The sequence below is a fragment of the Ischnura elegans genome, chromosome 1, assembly GCF_921293095.1.
Source record: "Ischnura elegans chromosome 1, ioIscEleg1.1, whole genome shotgun sequence".
NCBI lineage: Eukaryota > Metazoa > Arthropoda > Insecta > Odonata > Coenagrionidae > Ischnura > Ischnura elegans.
The window spans coordinates 25124141-25148614 of NC_060246.1; the positions used below are offsets into that span (position 1 = coordinate 25124141).

The 24474-nt window shown below is 36.9% G+C and overlaps 1 protein-coding gene across 2 annotated transcripts; it reads left to right on the plus strand.

The window, feature by feature from the left end:
• Nucleotides 1-72: 72 nt before the first annotated feature.
• Nucleotides 73-23529, plus strand: LOC124157508. 2 transcript variants are annotated; one of them, XM_046532290.1, is made up of 8 exons: nucleotides 73-377; nucleotides 3530-4126; nucleotides 4305-4413; nucleotides 5264-5404; nucleotides 8564-8680; nucleotides 9126-9242; nucleotides 9866-10017; nucleotides 13433-23529. In XM_046532290.1, exons 2-8 carry the CDS (start codon nucleotides 3558-3560, stop codon nucleotides 14475-14477), a joined length of 2250 nt encoding a protein of 749 aa, XP_046388246.1. In that variant the 5' UTR covers nucleotides 73-377; nucleotides 3530-3557; the 3' UTR covers nucleotides 14478-23529. The 2 variants fall into 2 exon arrangements, with proteins under 2 accessions (XP_046388246.1, XP_046388257.1); XM_046532301.1 differs by lacking the exon at nucleotides 73-377 and having other exon boundaries at nucleotides 1822-4126.
• The last annotated feature ends 945 nt before the right edge of the window (nucleotides 23530-24474 follow it).

The window sequence follows — 24474 nt, forward strand, 5'->3', positions numbered from 1 at the left end:
TTTCAATTTTTCTCAGGTGCGCGGGTGCGCCCCAAACAAGGCAACGGTGAAGTATGCGAACTACGTGAACTGGGTGAACTGCAACCTCTGCTCTGCGCTTTCCATAATGCTTCCTCATTGAACGTTTGTTTTTGCGATATTTTGTTTTATTTTCATGTCGACTTCATTCTTATTCGTTACTGCCCCATTCTCCTGGACCAAAATAGGTGTATCACGTCATACAACATCGGTGAACGTTAGCCGCACCTCCATTCTTAGTTTGCAGAATGTTTGTTTTTGCCAATTTTGCTTGCATATTAGGCTGAGCTGGTGAAACAAGTGGAAAATGCAAATTTGCTGCCTGAGCACCCATCGTCGGTATAATTTCAGAAATCTAGGTAAGAGAATTGATAATATATATATTGCTAAGCCAGAAAATCGTTGGCAATCCTTATAGTTAGTTTAAGATTGCTTACTCTTGTGAACATTTAGGGGTATTTTATGCCCATCCTGTGATTTCATTTTACTTTCAAATTTGAAAAATTCAACTTTTTTAAATTGTGGTCTACTACCATTTTTTAAAGTATAGAAGCAGTGCCTTTTTCGTCCTGCTATTTTTTGTGACATGGTAATTAATTCTCGTTGATTCCGGTGATTCTGTTGTCGGTTTTGTGTTTGCTGCTTTAGTAGGTAATGTTAACGCTTTTTTTCTTTTCTGCGTTTAATTGTCCGGAATTGTACTTGATTGCTTAAAATTTTGTTTTTCTATTCTCCCTAAGAACTTCTTTAATCACATTAACCTCATGCATTCCAGGGTATTTGTTCATTCCTTTGGATTAAGTTTTATTGTAATATTTCAGTTTATGTTCCCTAATTTAGTGTGAACGGCTTTCATATATTTATATTAATTGATGTGTAAGGATTGGAAGTATTGTTTTTGCTCCTTGTTTACCTCAAGCTAGTCAAATACTTTTCAAGTACCAGTCTCTAGATATTTATGTCCGATTTTCATTGAGTTGCCTAATTATAAGAGTTCTTCATTTCAAAATTTGTTGGCATCGACAATACTGCACCGATTATTTGTATGATTCAAATATAAATAATATTCTGTATACCTTTCTCCCAGCTGACTTAGTCCCTCAAACCAATTTAAATGCATATTCTTGAAATCCTTTTTCCTGATGGTACTAGTAATTCTGTTACTTCAACATATGTGGCTTGCTTGTAATTAAGAATGGGTGGGGCTGTTCACTGTTCTCACAGTTTATTGGTTACTATTTTGAATCTGGGAGGTCCAAATCAATCTACCTTTTACGGCGATAATTTCATTCCAGCATAATACCACATAATTTTATATACTATCTAAATCTTATAAATGATGAGAAAGCAGAAAATATAAATTCAGCCCAATAAGTCCTACTGCAGCCCACTATGCAATCATTGCATGAACATACAGTGGCGGATATAGGTTTGGACCCAGGGGGGGCAAGTTGGGAGTCGTGGAACTTCGGGAATTTTTTAAATTTAGGATTTTCAAGGCTCAAAAACAGCTTTTTTATGCTAATTCTTTGACAAAAGGACAAAAATATGCCCTAAGTTTAAATCTAATTTGTACTTCAGTTTGTAACAGTAGGTAAAATTACCAGAAATATGTATCTAAATATTTTCGTGCAACGTGGTAAACCTCCAAAAAATTTCAATTTTTTTTTCTAGTGCATGTTTCGGCTCATAGGGGAGGGCTATATCGTATATGTACCACTATATTTTGAGAGGAAATATTAGTATTTTTATTGAAAATTTTATATAATAAATCAGTATATAGAAAAGTTCAGTTGATCTTTGATTTAATCTTTCAAAAGTACAAGTCTCTTGTGTTACAAAGCATCCTCTGCATTACCATATTTATCTGAATATATTCCCTTTTTTTCCAAAAATGCCTGGTAGTAAAAGTAAAGGGGGACTATATTCAAACCCATTTTTTTAATCTTTTCCCGAAAATGAAGTCCTAAAATTAGGGGAGGGGACTATATTAGGAGAAATACGGTACATGTTTTCCTTACAATATGCATGGGAGGATTCTTGTAGTGTACCTTGAAGGTATATGATTCATAATTTCTCCATAGATTTTTGGCCCATACTATGTCCATAGTTCATCATTCTGAGCCCAACTTGTTTTACTATTTTTTATGGCCATTATAATGACATAGTTAAAAAAGTAATGAGATTAAGTGAAAATAATTCTTCTTTTAGTATGTACTTAAGTGGTTCACTTTACTGCAGTATGGATAAACCTCTTTATTGAGCTCTAATCCTTATTTTCACTTGGTTAGGGCTAATATTTTTTGTTCCTTGTATGTACATGGTAATCTGAATTCAAACGATTGGGGAAAGTTCTTCTTTGGTTCTGATTTAATGCTATAAATGGTGTGATCAGGTGTAACAACATATGTAATAGTAATTAAATTACATCATTGAGAGTGTCCCTCCTTGAGCGTATTCAGATATGATATTTCTGTACAGATTTATGTCTTGACTCTCAGGGCCATTGAGAAGCATATCGATGGTTAGTAATACCCGCTAAGTCATATTTGCCAATAACAAGTATGTGGCTTGATAAACATTTGAAGTCATTGCACAATTTAATGTATTGATTCCTTTATTTTTTTGTGTGCTTATCAAATTTATCAGTCAGAGAGGAGTCTAGATTTTACTAGTAATAACCAAATAGTATTGATGTTAGTAAAAAAAAACTTGTCTTACAAATTATGTAAGTTGTATTTTTGGAGAAATCAAGGAAAAGCGTCTTCTAATAGTGTGGTTCGAAAACTTTGATTGACTGTGCTGTCGGTAAAACACTATTGTCTGGAATGCATTTTTTGAGTGTACAAGCATTATTTTTTTTTAACTATTCGACTCTGCAGTTTGTCTTAGGAGATTCCTAAAATTCCTATCTCTACCAACTCATGCTTTAGAGACTTAAGAAGAACCCTTTCTTAAATATAAACACCTGCCTCCTCCCTTCCCTAGGACTCTCAATACCATTGAGCGTTTGCAACTGTGTATTTATTTGTGTTTGATGAGTGTTTCTGGTGAGCAGATTACAGTTATTTTTCTTGAGGATTTTTGTCAATGTCACTTTTCGCTCGCTATCTTAGTGCTGTGATTGTCATTTTACTGTTATTTTTTGTGTTGACTATTAGTTAGTTAAAGACTCAATTTGTAGTGTGGTTGATGAATTTTTCTTTGAAGATACATCGGGTCCTTTGACAAGTATGATTGGTCAAAGGTTGTTCATTTACCTTTGTGTGTGTCCATTTTGTGTCAATAATTTCCCTCCTATCCTTCTAAATCTCTTGAAAATCTTTTAATTGTCCGGTGATTTTCTTGTTTCCATGAAATTGAAAAGTAGAAAGCATTTCATTCATTTATCAGTTTTCCCCTGATAATATTATCTTAGTGAACATACTGTACCGCTCTTAATTGCAAAGACAATATCGTCAGAACATAATTTTGCAATGTTAATCGAGTGCTTTTATCCTTGCTCTTTCAGCTGCTAATATTTGCTCATTGAAGAATACATGACAGAGTTACTGCAGCACCCTGGGCCACATTTGGCTGCATTCGGAAGTTCCTTAGAGCTGCGTTCGTCTTCAAATTGCCAACCCATGGTTGCGACGGGTTCAAGTTCCAACCTCTTGCTTGGCCACTCTCCTCCACTTGCCTCTCCATCCTCTGACATGGCCACCAAGGACCCCTTGAAGCACAGCAAGAGCAGTGACGCCCTCCTCGAAGGACCCTACTATGATTCTGTCGGCAGATGTGGCATGTCAACTGGGAGAGATATTAAGGAGGCTGATGAGAGTTCTGGACCCGTATTCCCATTCCGTAAAAATGCCTCTGAGGACAGTGTGTTGGTGGTGGGTCTGTCCCGAGACGAGCGCCATCCACGCGGCTCTGGACGAAGCTTGCACGGAGGAGATGTTGGGGTCCAAGGAAGTCATTATAGGACGGAAAGGCGCCATCGCTCCAGGGGTCACCTTGATGACTTGGGGAGGAGCAGCAGCAGTCGAAGACCTTTGGGGCTCTGTGATCGAGTTGACCCTGAAGATAGCATAAAAGATATGGTGATAGAAAATGATTTTTATAGGTATGAGCCCATCTGGAGGTGCAACTTACTTTTTGCCATATAGAGAGATATGACTTATTTTGAAAATAATGTACAAATCATTTAATAAGAGAATTTTTTAGGCATAATAAATGTAAAAAAAATATTTTAAAGCGCATTGTTCCTGCAATTTAATCAGTGATCAATACCTTCTTTTCAGATATGTTTTGTTTAAAAGGCATTACGAAAAGTATGTTAGTTTGTCCAAGAAATATGAGGAGGCTAAGAACATGGTTTATTATTTAGAGGAAAAGTATCATGAAGTCAAGGTAAGTGCTTATTGTTTGCATCTTGGATGTTGCAGTTTTTTTTCTTTTTTGTTTCCTCTAAATTGAGAGATAGAATCTGATGCTGGGAAATATTTAATGTCTAATTTTTGTATGAAATTAATATATATCATTAGTGAATTTTATTGGTTTTATCGTTTTTTATTGCAATTGAGTAAATCATTTCAAGTAATACTTGCTTTTCAAAAATCAAGCCACCCACTTTGACATTATAGCTGCATGTTGCGTATATGCTTATTATTTGTGGTTCACGTGGTTTTGAGCTTACCTTCCATCCAATCCATTGAACCATCATAAAAAGAATCCTTCATAGGAAAATTGAAAGCACCGTATTGTTCATTATTTATTCTTATAAATTAGGGTAATGTTTACCAGTTTTACTTTCATTAAGTTCTTTGACATTATATCTTTTAGGTATCCTGTATTATAATGTACCAATGCATAATTCTATTTAGAGTCCTTTTTTAATATCTTATATAAGATGAATTATTATTTCTGTAGGTAGTTAGTTTTAAATGGGCAGTTGATTCTTCTTCAGGCATCTGATTGTTCTTAGCCTATTTCCAATATATATGGTGGGAAGGGAAAAATTGTAGGCTTCTGTTTGTAGATATATTTATTTTTAAATATATGATCTGTCTTAAAGTTATCATTTCAAGTGACAAAGAAGTTGGTATTATTTTTTGTCTGGAAAAGAAAACTGAAATTTTTGTCTGGCACTGATTAGTGTAGAAGTAGTTATAGAAGTGCCTAATGAATGAGGAAATCATTGAAAATATGTATGTATTTCAATTTGCAATATAGTAATGTTACGTATGCTTTAATTTCAAAGACTGAGTTGGATGAATTGAGGGAGACAAGAAGAGATCTTGAATACCGTCTTGAGCACACTGAGATAGAAATGCATGATAAAGAAGAAGAACTCTTCTTGCAGCTGGAAAAAGTTGTTCGCTTGGAGGAGGAATGTGAAAAGGTAAGATTATCTCAAGAATCACTGATGCAGATAGTCTTATTTCCATTAATGATTCTGAACATGGTGTTTATAAGTGAATAATTTTGAGTCTCTAAGTAGGCTTCCGCGGAGATCATGATGATATTTAGTAGAGATGTGCGAATAGTATCCGCGAATACTCGAATACCTCGAATACCAGAAAGTATTCGATATTCGAGATCTCGAATAGTTATACCAAAGGCACCGTCTCGAATACCTCGAATACTTTGAATTTCGCGTCATACGCTTTCGCTCGCACGTCATTGGTAGTTGACTCAGAAAAATTAGAACTCGAGTCGTTTAGTGCATGCAGCGCCGTTTTAGGCAAGATGACGAACTATATCAAATTCGCGGTTTAGAGCGGTGAAAAGAGTTCGACATGGGGAACCGAAATTGATAGGGTGAAAAAATCCGAGAATCCCAGGTGTCCCCCGTCAGGAGTAACTCAGTGCCGTGGGATGGCAACATAGGCGCATTTCCCACGATCCGCTATTCCCTCCATTCAGCATTCACCCCACCCAATCTGACGATTTCCTCTTCTCCGAAATCAAACAAAAGGTCCCAGCTCGTACAGGGATCGTATTACGAAGACTTAAGCCTCGAAAAATATAAAGTTACCGGAAAATAATAGAATCGCGTTTCACCCTTCACTCTTTATCCCCCACTGACCATTTTCCCGCATTCATCTTTTGATATAAATGAGACGAGGTGTTTACCATTTTTCCTTCGTGGCTAATAACGACAGGCACTTATTTTGAATCTTCCCCAGGAGATGAAACTGCCACAGGGAGGAACTCAGTGCCGTGGGATAGTGACATTGGCGCATTTCCCAGGATCTGCTATCCCCCTCCCTTCAGCATTCGCCTCACCCACTCTGACGATTTCCTCTTCTCCGATATCAAACAAAAGATTCGACCTCGCGCAGGGATCGTATTACGAAGACCTTAGCTTCGAAAAAAATATCAAGTTACGCGAGAAAAATAAAAACGTGTCTCGCACCCACCCCCTTTTCTCACCCGCTGACCTTTTTCTACCAACCTGCTTCGAATTTCCCCCTTTCTCGAGGTCAACTGCTGCATGAGTCATCTACTAGCCCGAAAGGTGTCTAACAATGACTTTCGGCAAATATTATTACACTTTTATTGGATTGAAATATTAGTAATATGCGCGTAATTTAAGAGAGAATAAGACCAAACACGACATATTTGCGACTTTATTTAAGCATTTTACGCAGGAAAATAAATGCCGGAAAGACGAAGAAATACGACGGAGGCTTAGCATTTTGGCGTGATACTCAAATAGGGAGCTTCCCTATTATTTTTTTATTGCCCGAATCGAAATATTAATACTCCTGGAGTACGTATTTAACGCTTTTAGATTTTTATTGGACGATATCTATTTTTCGCGATTTAATTAAAAGTGAAAATTTTTAAGCGCGCGAAAACGCGACATGTTAGAGGGAATGACCGGGAAAAGTCCGCGTGACGCATTTCTGGTTCCCCCTCCCGCCTTGTGAGGTGACCTCGGGCAAGGCTCAGAGCGCTGATACCTTACCAAACCTTACCTTATCAAATGAAGAAAACTTTAGCCAGTTTTAATAAGTGATTACTAAGACATGTTTCCCTGAGCTCTGTGCCTCATGCATGCATTAGTAACCTCAGACGATGTAAAACTCCTATCCTCTCGTGTAGAAACTAGGTCCCTGTGATGTCAAGTGGAGTGGCATCACATGGGTGCCAATGTGGCCTTTTTCAAATAAGGATAAAATTGACCATTGCCATTGTTCTAGACCGGTATTTCTAGAACCAAATAATTTGTATATTATGAACACACCAATGGTAGGTAACTAATCACAATCAATGCCTTTCGTTTTCTTTAATGAAGGAAACTACCATATTGTTTACATAAAATTAAAATATTCCATTAATCAGCTGAATTCCAGTTTGAATCCTTTAAAGGCAATCACAATTACTTGCCAAAATCTTGGGTTTCCTGCTGCATAGGCGACCTAGTCAAACATTCTCACATTCATAGTTTAGTATTCGAGGTATTCGAAATTCGAGGTATTCGAATATTCGAGCAATGATTTGATATTCGAATTCGATATTCGAATTCGAGAAATCTACTATTCGACCCATCCCTAATATTTAGTGATTTTTCTGGGTATTCTTCCGCATTTATCCATTTTGTTGGACAATATTTCATCAACGTTCCAGTTGGCTTCACTTCAGTGGACCTGAGGAAGCCAACTGGAACGTTGGCAAAATATTGTCCTACAAAATGGATAAATGTGCAAGAATACCTGGAAAAATCACTAAATATCAATTTTGAGTCTCCTTTGGAAGAAGGCAGCTTTTCATCCAATGCCTCTTGTTTTCATGACATCTCTAATACTTGATTAATATAGTAATTGCATTTTCATGTACTATTGAATAGCAAAATACCATAACAAAATATGTATGTTATTTATCTTATGTATTTGTTCTTCTATTGTATTTTTCTACCCATTTTCCATGTCAAAAACTTAACACCATTTCCCAATAAATATCAGATATAAAATTGGTCAGGTTGGGCCTAGAACAGGTGGGGAACCAAAGTTTCAGGTCTAGAACATTTATGGAACTTGGTTTCTTGATCTAGAATGTGTGGGCCAAATGGTAGTGTGTTCCATACCAGTTCTCAATGCCTTTCATTAAAACTTATCCATTTTCTGAGCTGAAATTTATTTTGGATAGGATTTTGAGCGTGTGTATTGATATTTCTAATTATCATTACCTCATATATTTGCTTGAAACATTTTTAATCAACCTTTCATGTTGGGAAAGAATTTTCTGAATCAGTTGGTAACCAATTTTGTGGGGAGGAAATTATTTTATGTGATAAAATTTAATTTTTATTTAGTATTATGCACTGGAATGACAGATTTAATGGACAATGTTTGCAGCTTTTATTTTCACTACATCTTTGCCTCTACCGATCAGTCACTCTTCGACTTGAGGTCGCCTTTCTTAAGTCACCTATGTGTATTTTAAACCATGTTTTTCGAATCACATTATGTAGTTGAACAATTACTTTTATTATAAAGGATTTTTTCATGCATTTATTTAGCTTTTTAACAATGGAAATTATTTTAATTCTTAGCTCAAAAGAGAAGCAGCTGCATCTGAGGCAACAAGGAGAAAGTTGGAAGCAGCTCGCTGGGATGTGATAAAGCAAATGTCTGTGGTGGCTGCTGAGAGAGATTCACTGGAAAAGGAGGTAATCTATTTTATGTTGCACAGTACATGCTGCTAGATTTCCCTTCTTCCATGAAACTGAATGCCATCAAATCATTTGAAAATAAATATCTGTCTTCCAGCGAGTGGAGCTTGTATGTATTTTATGATTACTTGATTGCTTATTATGATTAATGAAGAATAAATCCAGTATTCTAGGAGATTTATTTGATGGAATAAGAAAAATGTGTAATTTAAATCCAACATTTTGTGTTACCTGAACATGACATTTATTATGAAGGCCACATGTTCACTCTTGGCTTTCTGGCTATTATGATCATTAGATGAAAATGGTGTTTCTGTAAATGAACATGTAATATTTTGTGTATGTGGACTTTGTTTCAAGTGTTAATTCATATTTTGCTGTGGAGGCAATCTGGCACATTCAGTAATGACTTACAGCTGCCATTATATTTTCATTGTTTCAGAATGAGTTGCTGAGGGGAAGTTTGAGTGAGGAACGTAAAGAATTGGGCCATTACCTCATTGGGATGGATCACCAAAGGAGTACTTTCAGCCGTAAAGTTGTTGGGCTTGAGAAGAAGGTGTGTTGAAGCATCAGTGATGGTCCATTGTGCCCTTCATTTTTCCTAGTATTTGTATTCCTAGTTAGAATGTTAAACTCCTACTGGAAAAAATTCATGCTTTCATGCAACATAGCTTGAAGCATGCAAGTGCATGCAACTTGAAGCAGCAAACTGCAACTGTGGAACTGCACTTGCATGTTTCAAGCTTTGTCGCATGCACTTGGTTATCATGTTATTTTTGGTGCAGTAAAACCTCCATTATATGAACCTTCCTCCTAAAAAAATGTTATGAAAACTTCTTTGATATGAAATCAAAGGCTTAATATTGGAGCCCTTTTGTGGACTGTCTCACTCAGCTTTCTCCATAATTTTGAACTTCCTGTAGAGCTATGTCCTTCCTAATGTCCCTGGCATGGAAGTGATCTCTCCACACTTATTGTCTTGTAAGAACCATTTTCCATTCTATGTACATATGTGCAATTTTACTGTTGCTTTTAATGTGTACTAAATTTTATCTTCATCATAATCCTGTAAACCTTGTTTTTAGTAATGAGATTTGGCATTATGATGGGGTAATTTAGGGTTGGGTATTGGTGTAGTGTATTGGTTGTAATTTTATAACTTTTATAAATGTATTTTAGGTGACAGAGTTGCAGTTTGCTGCTCGACAAAGTGCATCCTTGAATAGCCATTTAAAAAAAGGAATGAAACATCTGGCATCTTGTAAGAAGAGGAAATGTTCTGTCTGTCACTACACACGCAGTATGTTTGGGGAGTATGATGAAGGAAATAGGTGAGGAATTACTTTCTTAATGTAACATTACAATAATCATTTAAAATGGTTGTGACAATGCATGGCTCTGTTAAGTTTTTAGAATAAGAAGTGACCCAATCACCTTTGTGAATTAACCTGTTATCTACCAGTATCTGTGAATTAGTGGAGGAATATCAATTTCGGATCCATTAGCCTAATGACTCATGCATCGAAGATATTAAAAAGAATCATCGACAGAAGAATGGAACGGAAATCAGAGGAGTTCCTGAATGATAGCTAATTTGAATTTGGAAAAAGCAAGGGTACAAGGGAAGCCATATTGGCCATGATGCTACTTTTAAAGAATGGAGAACAAACTTACAGTCATTGCCTTTTTGGACTTAGAAAAGGCTTTTGCTAATGTAGATTAGAATTCAGTACTCAGAATCCTGAAAGCATTGGTATGATTTATAAAGACAGGAGAATTATCCACAATTTATATAAAAACTAAGTACAGTGCAACCTCGATATAACGACACCCCACGGTGCACTAATAAACACTCGCTATAGCGAATTGTCGCTTTACCGGAGGTGGAGCAAATAATAGCCAATATACCTGTTGCGGACAGATATACAGAAACAGGAGTGGTGCGGCGACAGATAAACATCTATCCGATAAACGTAAGCATAAATCCAGACGAAAGGCGATGTTTTTTGCATCACTAAATTTCCTTACTCGAACAACGACTAACTATTCAAACCATTTATAAGCGCCGCACTGAAGAAAAATCATGGAAAGCATTGTTTCGTCAATCATTATGCTAATGCACAACCGACGAAGTCATTTTTATATGCACTTAATTAGTTCATTTACGTGATCATTCTATTATTTTGGTATTTTCCACTGAAAATTCAAAAATTAACTGACAAAACAGTATCGCGGTTATTTAATGCCTCAAAGGTTTCCATTGGTGTATGTTTATTGTTTCTGTACGTTAACCGGCAGTGAAGTGAAATAACGCATTACATTTGTTTCTACCGGTGGAAGGTTGTATAACGTTCCCGCCTTGGAAGACATTTTCTATCAGATAATGTAATGTCTTCATCATCTACGGTAAAAAGTTTGCTAAGCTTGAAAAATGACGTGATTAAAATTACCGTTGTTGAAAAAAAGTTTCTTTTTGAGTGTTACGCTCGCGACGTATTTGAAATGATACACCGAGTTTACCACGGCACTGCAAACGAGAGTTAGTTGTTCTGTGAGTTCTTCCAGCGGCCACCAGGGGATGCTCGGCTACCCACGTAACAAAAGAGAGCGCCAGTACGACTCCGACCAATGACCCGAATAGTTCACCCTTGTAAATCCGCAACGGAGAATAAATACGTCCATCCGGACAATTCACGCTGAGTATCATTGCTTCGTACATCCTACATCATCGCTAAGGCGCACTACCTACCTTTAGAGGCATCATTGCAAGAAATACCTCATACTGCAAGGGTTTTGTCGGGGAGTTGTATGTAAAAAAAAGTTCCGTTTCGTCTATGTTATATGACGCGGGGAATACTTCAAAAGATACTTATGATCGGAGTCCTCTCTTCCACGACTTCAGGTTTACACCGCAGGCATCACCAGGGGAGTTGTGAGGGGAGATAACGCTTTGGTGCTTCGCATTAGTATAATCAACCTTCCGCACTCTTAAAATTCTCGATTCGCAATCTATCCCTAAAATACTCCGCTTCAGGCTTGGGCGTAGCCCCTTTCTCAGAAGTTCCCGCAGATTTGAATGGGCAAAACCACCCGAACAAAGCTCCTTATAACTCTTCATCGTCTGCATTCCTTGGGCGCTTTTGTTTTTTTTAATTTTGCAGAGCGAATAGGAAGATAAATTAATTTCGACACTCATATTACTCCTTTATTTTTATTTTCTCGCTTAGACGTGTTTGGTGTTTTTTGGCCATGGTGACTGCCATCAAATGCTTTCTATTCATGCAACTCACGGACGTGCGGGTATGCTGCCGACTGCTTTCTGCCGCCCGAGGAACAAAAGAAGATTAAGCATTCGCGAATGCTAATGCCACAATATTTTCACCAAAATTAACTACTTATTTATCGAACGACAGTTTACCACATAACTTTGAGACTGAGCACTCCATTAACTTCATTTCTAACAGATCGCTAGCAATTACAGAGGTTAAGGAGTCTTGATGAAAGTCTTCCGGCGGTGAAACCCTCGCTATGGCGAGAGCCAACACCAAAAGGGTCTCGTAAAAACGAATTTTTTAACACGCTTATTGTAGGGTCAATTGACGGTGCATCGGCTATCTCTCGTTATAGCGGGAGTGTCGCTATAGCCCGTACTCGCTTTAACGAGGTTCCACTGTATGTAGCTGTGATGATATCTGAATCCAGCCGCAAAGAGCCAAGAATAAGAAAAGGAGTGAGACAAGGGTGTGCTCTGTCCCTTGTCATTTTCAATGTGTTCATTGGGAAAGCTATCAATGAAATGAAAGGGAAAGTGCCAGAAGTGAAAATCCATGGTTAGAAAATAAGTTTGCTGCAATTTTCCATTGGCATAGAAATTCATGCAGAGTTAGAGAGATACTTGAAGAAAATTGGAAAATATATTGACTAGATATAAGCAGACAGTCAATGCAAAGAAAACAAAATTATTGGTTTGCAGTAGAGGAGAGAAGGTGAAGACTTACCTGAAATTAGAACACCATGAACTTTAGGAGGAAAGGAGTTCTGCTATTTGGCTACCCCTATGAAAAAATTGTATAAACCTGTTTCAAAATTTTATACAATTTATACAATTGCCATGGCAATTGTATAAATTGGTGTCATGGCTGTATGTGAAAAAATTACTTAAATGGCATGGCAATTGTATACAATTTTGAAACAGGTTTATACAATTTTTTCATAGGGGTAAATGTGATTGGCCATAGTATGAGACACGATGGAATAATGAAAATATGGTTGGAGGGCAGGTGGAAGGGAAGAACTGCAGAGGTAGGCGTCAGATGAAATTCATGGAGTAGATGATGAAGGATGTGAAACAGAAGCATTCGTGTAGTTGTTAATTGATTAGCTGAGGGGAGAATTGATTGGAGGGCTGGATCAAACCAATCTTAGGAGTGATGGCTGATGATGGGACATTATTATTATGGTACCTGTCCATGTGATACTTATTTAAGTAATTTTTTCACATACAGCCATGACACCAATTTATAGTGAAAAGTTGTAACAATATGTGAAAAGTTGTAACAATGTGTGAAAAATTGTAACAATAAGTGAAAAGTTGTAACAATAAGTGAAAAATTGTAACAATAATAAGATGTAACAATTTTTCTGGTGGAAAAAATTGGTGTGGCATACAAGTAAATTCAATAGCTATTTGCATCTTTTGTTCCTTGCCTGAAGTGTAATTTTTTTTCAACCCTTATCTCTTTGCAGAAGCAAACTCTTTTCTTGCATTCAGTCACCTTTGCAAGAGGTGAAGAATTGGATTGTTCGACCAATTTCACGCTCTGAAAGCACATGCTCTGGAGAGCGCACTAGGAAAGGGTCGGAGGGGAGCATGACTTCTGAGGATGAGGGAGGGAGGGCTACGCCCAGTGCCTCGTCACCCTTCTCCATCACCCCATCTGCCTCCATCGGCTGCCTCCTGCACTCAACGGCCATCGATGCATCCTCCCCTTCGCCACAGGCCCTAGAGCCAGCCCACCTACTCTCTTCTTTGCCCCTCACCTATTGCTCGTGCCAGAGTTACTGTGAGGGCGTGGTTGGGGGAGGCTCTCCCCACCGATGCTGTCCCCTCCACAATCCTGAACACCAGCATTCGCCCACCATTGACATCTCCTTCATTGATGACTCGTGTGCCAGTGTTGAGGGTGTGCCGACGAATGTGGAGAGCAAGGACATACGAAGTGGAGCTGAAGGTGGAGAGAATGATGGCCACTCTACACACCTTGCAAATGGCAGCCTACCTGCCCGCGTCATCTCTTCGTATGATGCTGCCGCCTCCTCAACCTCAATGCAAAGTGATGCCCTCAACAGCAAAAAAGGTGAGCTAGGGGGAAATGCACCGTTACCAATTTCACCCCGCAATGGTTCAGCTTCTATGAAGCAAGATGCTATTGCCATTAGTTTTAGCTGTTCATCACCCCAGATGTGTTCTCCTTGTCTGCCACTGATGGTGGACAACTCCCAGGCTTCAATGTCACCCTCGGAGAGCGAACCTCCGAGACCGAGCACTAAATCTAGTGGAGTCCTTTCTTCCGACTCGGGCTTCTCCTCCGAGATGTGTGAATCAGCCTACTGCCCTCGAGTAGCCCCCTCAGCCGGCTCAAACAGTGAAAGGCGGAGTGACAAAAATGGCAAAGGCGATGGCAGTGCCAAAGAATCAGCAGATGTGAGCTCTGCTAGCTCAGGAGGTTTCACTCGGTCCAAGTGGACCACTTCATTCCGTAAACTCATTCACAGGGTCTCTAAGAAATGAAATGTGTACATTTGCATGTTGGAAGGAATGTAGTTCCTCGTGAAAATAGTATCAAATCCGCACAATACTACATTTGTTGCAATATGAATGCACCAAATATTTTTCATCTCCTGACACAGTGAGTTGTTTTTACAACTTGTTGCTATGTATTAAGATGGATTTCATTGAAGGATTAGCAGTAATCCTGTAAAAATTGTGTTTAGCTGCAAGATCTGTCCTACTCGTACATTCCTTAAGGAGCTTGAGTTCCTTTTTGGGCTCAACTACTTTAATCCTCGCCTTCTCTAATGAGATTCAATTCGCTATTTCAATTTCTTGAAAAGAAACTTCATTCTTGTTATTTATGTGTTTTTTAGCTTATATGTAGTAGTGATGGGGATCGTGCCTGTAATCTTCTCTCTACTTTATGTATTTTATTGTATGGATGCCATATTTATTATCTATTTGAATTTGTGGGTAATGATTTAATTCCGCACATCAACAAATCTTCGTGGATTTGGCTTGAGTAGGCACTTTATGTTGGAAACATGATATTTTCATCTTACGTATTTATCTCCTATGCAACTCTTTACCGAAAATTTTCTGCCAAAACCGTTGAAACTCTAAAAAAGATAAAATTATCCTCATCTACAATTCGCATAGCAAGTGAATTCAATCTATGTATTAGCTATGTTCTTTCCACCTGTGTTAGCTGAGGCAATAATGAATAGAAACCAATTTGTGATACTCTTCTGAATAGTATGCAAATGACTTTAATAAATGTGGTGCAATAATCATTATCGGAATAAACTTGATAGGTTTTGCAATTTAATACAAACTATTAAGGCAAGAAAAGGTCAGCACTGTTCCTAATTATCTTTAGGCAACCAGTCAGCATTAATGTTCCAGTTTGAGTAGCATTAAGGAAGGATGGTTAAGCTATACTTATCCGTAAAGATATCTGCTCTTACAATTAGTGACAATGGGATCAGTAATTTGGGGTTTGGTTATCTTTGAAATAAATCCAAGCATACTTTGAATATTAGATGTACCTTACTTTTTGAATACCTATTTTTTCATCAGAGTATTCTTAAATACAGGTTTAAGATTTGAAATTTGAATGAATAACCAGATGACCGGCAAAAATCAAACCTTAAGATCGATAGCTAATAATGAAGTGCTTTACTTCCAACTATTCCTTAACTGTCATCATTATTTAGTATTTATGGTATTATATTATCGTCCAATAATTTTTGTAGTGATGATAAAATGGCTATTAGGACTCAAAATGATTGATTTTCAAAGATTCCTTGGTCATATTACATAGTATCCGACAAGACGTGTCATTTCAGGCTTTATAAATTTTAGAACATCATATAATCCATTTAATATTTGAAAGTTAGGATTCAACATGAAATTGGGTGCCACCTTGTTAGTCAAAATGATTAAGGCTGCTCTACAGAGCAGCTGGGCCTTTTAATGATTTGCTAGAATAAATGCTTGTATAAATACTTCAAATCCTCAAAGTATAATTTAAATAAGTTAAGAGCATGGCCCCTCAAAGGAAATTAGCTTTGTATCATGTCACTACCTGTATATTTCTTTAGTTATGAAGATTTTGGATGTTTAGGTATCATTAGCAGCAATAGTCTTTCTCAGTTGTCCTCTCTAGTCGCTGATTTTTTTCAGCAGTTATGAGAGTAATAATTTTAGCTACAGTATCTTGATTATTCTCCAATTTGAATGCAGTGTCTGACCCCCAAGAATCAAATCTTAGGAAAGTTAATCTTTTTATTAGGGCTGGATGAGTGCTGGTGTTTTCCATGATTTTTTGACGGTTTCCAGGAAGATTGCTATGGAAATGATCAATAATTTGTGAGGTGGCTTCGAAGAAATATGATTTCAGTAAATTCCTCAGTGTTCAGAAATGTTGTCATGGAGTAAAAGGTTAACTTTTGCACACTTTTCCGTAGGTTTCCCATTTAAATTACTTATCAGAAGCACTAAGCCGATGGCAAGAAATCCTGCAGATGATCCATGTTGACTTATGCCTCTCATAATTACATGGTTAGCTTTTTATCCTTTCATTTTTCTAATCAAAAGCCGCTGTCCGTCATCGATAGATTATAAGCAGAAAGACTTCACCGTTTGAGGCCATCACTAAATTTTGATAAATTAACAAGAGTTGCCAACATGTATTCCATATGGCCAATTGCACCTGATCACCTATCCATTGGTGATGGTGTTTCCACCTTTGGCTGTTTATTTCATGAATTAAGTTACCATTTCACTGAGTTCACTGAATTGATTTTATTTCCTGTGAAGAGATCTTAATTAATTGCAAAGCCGCATTAGTGCTGTTTTTATCCCTATGGTGTGAAGACATTTTTCCTTTCCCTTCGCTGGTAAACTAATTTTTTTCCATTGTAGGTTTGTCATTCGTAATTTTAATTTTTTGGGTCAGATTGATAAAGCCATTCCTATACTACACATTGATTCCATGTTGTGGGAATTCACTTTTGACACGCACACCAAATGATTGGCCTATGCTGAGGTCATGCTTTGAAAGCCATTGAACACATGTGAATTTTCTGTCACTATTTCATGAATCTTTGGACCATAGTATTACTCATGCCAGAATTTTAAGAGCAGGTAAATTGAGGAATTTACAAGAATTTATTCTGATATAATTTTGCACCCTCCTCAATTATAAATATGTATTTAAATACTCAGGAATAAATAGAGAGTATTAGTCATCTTGTTAGTCATAAATGCTGATTGTTAGAAGGAAATAACATGCAGTTGTTTTAGATATGGAACTATTTATTTAATTGTATAAGTATTTTATTATCGACTTTTTATTGGTTTTGGATATTTATTGATCATATACTTGACTTTATTTTGTGATGTGGTTCATTCCTTTTACTTTAGCTATGTTAGTCAAGGGATTAGCTATTCATTGGTTTCAGGCTACGGTTTTATTAGTCTTTCATATCTGATACTTATGCGGGACATTTTTATTTAGTTTATTGCATAGATTAAGTCAGGGGCGCAAAGGCTGAAGAAATTGCTTGGAGCATTTTTCTAATTTTCACACTGAGGTATTGAATCTATCTTGGGTAAGAGATTGAACTTCCTGGGTATATTTTGTTCCTAAATTAGGTCACTCCTTGGCTTAAGGCATCACTCATGGTTATACTAATTACAGAAGGGCTGTAGTTTTAAATTGGGTCTTTTTTTCTGCCAGTAGGCTTTTATTGCTATCAGAGGTGCTCATATCTGAAATATGTGACTTGTTAGACGAATGAAATAAATTTACATGTCCATTTCCATATTTAAAAGATTAATTGGATAATGTTAAATCTATGTTCAACTTCTGAGTTTCCATTTCTCCTGTCTGTGATTTGGGTTTTTTTGCCTTTTATTAGTTTTATAATTTTTGACTATCTGTCCAAAAATCAAATTGGAAATAAGGAGGGCCTGTTGGAGAACAGCCTATTTAAATGCCTCAACATAGATTGTACTAAAGAAACCAGTATTTTCCTCTGAAATATCATTTACTTTCACCATTCCCAATAATGCTGGCTGCTTTTGCAGCGAAGGCTTATTGTATTGAAAGAACTAGTAGCTGTAATGTTGGACCTTTTCAGAAGAAAAAATAGCCATTGGCATCAATAGCTATCTTCGCTCATTCAGTATGACTCATTTTTATAATGCCCTGTGTCTTAATATTTTATCTGTCAGCAGTGTACCTACATGTTCATGTTGTGATGCTATAAGATGTCTTCTGCTCATAAGTAGGCTGTAATTGACTTGTTTCAAGTTATTAAATACTTCTCACTCTAGCCTGTGCAGTGGAGGTGTAACAAAGGCAGTGGCATTGCTCTTGCTAAATCGAATGTTTAGCACAGCAGTAATTAGCCAATTAGAGTTGGATTATTATTTTAAAAGTTACAACTGTAGCCTAAGAAATGTTACCTCATTGTTTCCATTGTAATTCTCTTCTTTCGTCGAGATAATTAGTAACTTCTCCTGGCAGACTTCAGCATTGCAGCTCACTGCATAATGGTCATTGCAATATTTTGTGGTATTTATGTTTAAACTACATTTTTGAAGTTTTTTCTTGAGTGGATTTCATTTGCTTCACTGAAAAAATTCTTTTTTACTCTGTTTTGGCGTTGAGATTCACATAGGTAGGTGATGAAGTGCAACCCTTAATCAAAAGCATACCTATGTGTATGTAAACTTGTTTTCTTGTAGGCAGGTAATTTAGTCATCTATTATTTTTTATTTCTTATTATTTTAGTATCATTTTCTCTGAACACAATTGGTGTGGGCATTTGTCAATGGAACACGGTGAAGAGTTCAAACAGATACCAAAAAATGCAGCATTGTACTGCTGCAAAGGCGTGAAATATTACTAATAGGAGGCACCTGCACTGGTTGTGTTAGCTATGGTAACCAGCACCAAAGCTGCCTATTTATTTCACAAAATAGGCACAATGCAATCGAAGCATTCCATATTACTGCATAAGGTGGTATAAATGTAACGTGTTTTTCATTCAGTGTTCATATAGCTATTAAATTTTCAATAAGGTCTGAATTAGATTGTATTAGTGGTTTTTGTCTAATCCATTCTGTCGTTAAATAGTGTATAGGATATCTGACGGTGGGGATGTCAGCCCTAAATTTCAATTCACTGGGTACCAAATGAAAAAAGCAACTGCAGTTGTGGTTTTTTTTTAGATATCAGAGCACCCTGAAAAAATTAGGGCTTGTTAGGGAAAGGAGCTACATAGTGTCCTGTACAAACTTGAGAGAAAGGTTTCAAAGAACATAAAAGATTCTATGGAAGTGATCCCCAAATTCTTGTTAGTGTCATGTGACCTCAATTTAGTCTTTTTAAGTGGACATCAGATCTGATGAAATATTTATCATTATTTTTTGTGGAGGTATATTTTTCTAGTGGTGTTTTGTTTTTCTTAATGGATTCTTCTAGCAGAGTCAATCTTTTACTACCCATATTACTCATTAGTCTCCTCTATCAGTCCTAGTTGGTACTCGAGCTTAGCTCACTTTTATGGTGCATTTTATTTTTTTATAGTTTGCGTTACATTTTCATTTCATTTGATTCAAAACAGTTGTAAATATTAGCAGTAATAGTGAAAATTCTTAATCATGAGAGTCCTACGCATAGAATGTATGAGATGAGACTGTAAGGTATTTAAATTTATGGATTGATTTTTTGGCTGGTAGACTCAACTGTTCCTTACTATACCCTTTCATATGGTATTTGTAGAGATGTTGTTATTTTTAATGACAATATCCTTTAATTTTTTCAGTATTAGAAAAATTTGATGTCATGTTAGCCTTGTCTGGCACTTCATAACATATGAGGGTCAAAGAGAAGACGTAGATAATTTTAGAATTGAAAACCGGAAAGTGATTGCAGGATAGCCTTGATTATCCGTAGTTTGTCTAACCGTTCATTAGATTATCTGCTTATCATTTCCCTAGCCATTCCCCCATACATTTCTCTATTTTCCCTTTCATACCCTTCCGCACCTCAAAACAGCTAAGTAAAAAACTAGTCTATTGGATGGGGACAAAATATGACAAGAAGGTAATTTAAAGAAACCCAAGATGAATTTAAAATAACGAATGGATTGTCTATTCCATATTTGTCTTTGGGCTTCCCCTTCCATTAGGACGGATAGTCCAAGCTCCCCTTCACTTGTTCTTATGAACTCATCCTGGTTCAGCCATCCTCTATCTTCCAAAATTCAATCCATTTGAATGGTTATAGTGAGTTTGTGTACGCATGTATATTTGACTATGAAAAGGAATGTCTGACGAGCAGTTGAACCTCATGGTTTGATTGGGAACATAGTTTTCTGGAGTGTGGATAATTAGTGAGACAGCTTTAGTGTGGCAGAGCCATCCATTGGCTAATTATGTAGCAGAGATTACAGTTTTCAGAAAGGAAATTACTAAATTCTTGGTGAAAATTTGAAATAAAGCATGTGTTGAATATTTGGGCTCAGCCGCCTCAGTGCGTTTTGTTATCACTTTGCCTAAATTAGTTTAATAATTATGCCAGCTCATTTAATAAGCAGATAAAAGAATATTGAGCTACTGCAGATTTACATGTTTTAAGCCATCCAGATGAACCATCACTGTAATTTCAGTTACAGAGCATGGTGACTGTGTGATGGTCATAGTTTTAAAAAATTCCAATGTATTCTTTGCTTTGTGGCTTTGTCTCGTGTGCTCGAGAATCAGTCAGTTCAGGTATTCCTTTTTCATTTCCTAGCCATTCCTTTTATTGTTTTTTTATCTAAGTATAAGGATTTTTTTAGTTAAATTATTTTTAGAATATTGTCTTGGAATTACAGCTAGTATAAAACATTCAAAGTTCAGCCCCAAGAAGCTAATTCAAATTTTCATGGAAAAAGGAAAACCTAGTTGACTGGTTTTTGGTTATGGTTTTATCTCTCTCTTTTCCATAATTATGGTAAGCTCAATCAAAATTCAGAGAAATTGTGCCAAAATTGCTCGATGAATGACCATAGGGGAATTTTTACGATGCCGAAAAAGAATTGTATTCTACGGAAATTATTATGAAACTATGTGACTATTTTTTTCCTATGAAAGATGCCATGAATATGAGTAAAATTCAAGTTTAACTTTACTCAGTCAAGTTGAATAAATGTAATGAGATTTTGGATTGGGGAAATGAGAAATTCTGATCGTAGGGTGCTATGTCAGTGCCTATTCCTTAGTTACGCATGAAATGCAGTGACAAAGATGATATGCCTCCCTCCAAAATTCAGGGTTGCCAGCTATTTAATTAGGCATTGTCCATATCCTTTGCCAGAAGTGTGTGTCACCAATTTCTCTCCAGGCTCCCTGAAGATAATTGTTATCGGTGATGATCATCTGATTTTGAGGAATAGTGTTGAGCACAAAACCTATGGAGCTTATCTTCCTTTCTCTGTTATATGCTGTTAAAGTATTGATGTATTTTGGCCCCAATGAGGCTTAGGTAAGCTGACACATTCAGGGAAATGCTCTTTATCTAATGGCAGTGAACATCAGTTTGTTCATCTGCTTGAGGTTGTGAATATGTCACTTAGTGTTGGTTAGTGATGATCCCATCGCTGTTGAACATTCAGGTTACTCTACCTACTGCATTAACTATTTGTACAAATCTTTTGATATTATTTCTATTTTTGATGAAACACTGCTTTTTCTATTAATTCTTGTTATATTTAACATCAGAAACATGTTTTCAAGATTGTGATTTGGTGCTTAAGAAACTCATCTGTGGTATTTATTATTTAAATGGTCATTAGTGTGGGGAATGAGTTGTTGGTGTTGTTATATGAATATTGTTTTTGCATGTTATGGAGTAAAGCTGTATTTTAATATTCCTGTAAAATATTTGCCTCCTCCAGTTGTGATTGTTGCTTACCATTGTATTATTCCTGCTTATGGTGATGTAAAGAATGGAATTGTGTGCTAGTTGAGAGGCCATAATAGTGCCAAGAAAATGAATTATAACTTCTCATTTTATTGCTACATACCACAAATTTGTTGTAATTGCATATTGAAAATATCATGATGGTGTCTCCACATTTGTTTTCAACAGTCACGAAAGACTTGTTTCACAAAAGGGTAGTGATCATATTTTCCCCCATCTCGTGTGGTATATATCTGGCTTCATTATTTTTTCTATATATTTTGCCGTGTACTGATGATGGTCTTTTTATTGGCTGAGGACTGCATCCTGGTCAACTTTTAATGCTGGTTAGTCGAGGAGCACTGTGGTGTTAGCATAGAAGTGAAACTTGTCGTTATTAGGTATTTGTACTTGTTCACATAGTGACTGACCATAGTTAATGCACTGTGTGCATTTATTCTGTAGATATTGGGACTACATGGGAACTACTTTAGCAGTTTTGGGTACTTAAAAGTTTTTACTTGTATGTAGTATGTATTTGAATGTGATTATTTTATTATTCTTTGAATCTGACTAAGCAACTGCCGCATCAGAATGTATTTGGTATTTGACTGCAAATTGTAAATGGAACATCCCATTTGATCATAGCTATAGGTTTCTTGCATTTTTAAACCATCTTTAGGCAAAGTTTTTTAAAATAATATTTTGGGTGTGATCCTTCTCTATTAAAATATATATATTTTGAGTTTGATTGTTTAATGAGTGCCCAGTATTTTTTCCAAAGCAGTTGGTAACTTCTCAAGGGCTATATGATACAGTACTATATGATGGATACAAGAGTGTGACCAAAGACAGACTTTTAAGGTTATTACTGCCTGTTCAGTGAATTTCATTTGATTTAAATATATTGACCATGCTTTTGTCTATTGAAATGAAGAGTAAAACTAAACTCTTTCAAAACTTCATGTACTCTAAACAGAGTTGAATAATGAGTAATGATCTGCTGATGAAGTTGGTCGTACTAAATGTAATTTATTCCATCAATACTGCCATGGATTTTCTGAGAGTGACTTAGAAAACAATGAAGAAACTAATTCAGTGACTTAGCCATGAAAACTGTCATTGCTTCTGTTTATTCAAGTAAACATAAGCTTGTGTGATTGTAAGTGATCAATCAAGTACAGAGGACTCTGATTATCTGGCGGCGGTTTATCCATGTTGCGGATTATCCGTGCACAAGTTCACACTCCTTCAATGTTTTCCACGAGTGCACGATGTCTGTATAAAAATAAAATCGGATGCAAAAGCACTAGGATATATACATTTTAATGCAAGGCTACACTGGGGCTATTATTTCCATTAGAATCCCTTCATAAAATGGAACTATTCCATCGACTTGCTGACAAGGAATGTTTCAAGTTACTTGGACATCTCCAGCATTGCAGACGACGATCAGCACTGGGAAAAAAAACTCCTTGATTGATTTAAGAAGATACATCGATGGTTAACCAATCACAATGTAAGAAAAATGTTAGGTACGATTTTTAAACACATATATATTTTGTATCGTAAATGCACAATTATTGCCGTGGCCTCGTATGCGGTTGAATGCAGCCCAAGGAAACCGGATATTTCATGGCACTCCGGAATGGTTACGCCATGATTGGTCAGGGGCTAGAGAGGAAGGGAGTAGTAGAAGTGAAGGCGGCAGGGGAAGTGGAAGTAGAGATATGTAGCATGGGTCATAGCCAGGCACTCCCTTGTGTAGAATATTTGCCATAATCCCCGAATTCCTATAAACGCTGCTGTGCGATGGCATGATTGGTCACAAGTTCCCTTCACCAAAGAACCGTGTTTCTGTTTTCTGAGCATGGTGGTGCACGATCATGCTCGGTGATCACATATCCGCATCCCGCAGCAATTGAATCCCGGGCAACTAGTGTGAGATGCAAATACGTGCTGTGGTGCTGGCAGTGTAGTTTCTGACGTCGTGCAGTGGTTTGAAGCATTTGTGCTAATCACTTTTATGAATCCATGACCTCGCAGCCAAGAGTGTATGGTTTTTGGAAACCTGGTGTTTTATGGAGCGATAGGAAAGCGAGTACATTCAGGGGCGGATCCAGGATTTATTTCTGGGGGGGCACAAGCAAGGCCGTATCCAGGATTTTGTTCTGGGGGGGGCAAATGGATACCTCCTAATACAAAACGAATGCAATAATAATGGGAGTGTATTAAAAATCTTGCATAATTTTTAAGGGTCTGGGGGTGGGCATGTGCCCCTGGTTCACCCCCCCCCCCAGATCCGCTTATGAGTGCATTCATGTTATCACCACTGAAAAGATTGCGGTCGTAAAAAGAAAGCTCTTAATGATTCCAGAAAGCAATCTAACATAACAGAAACTGTGCGTTAACAATAATGGATTGTTTGATTTGCGTAAATTATGAAAATTAGAAGAAATTAAAATGAAAGTTTGGATTATTCATGCCGCCTCTCCCCATCATTAGCCCAGATATGTAATCAGGAGTTTGCTGTAAGTTAAAATAATGAAAGTCCCA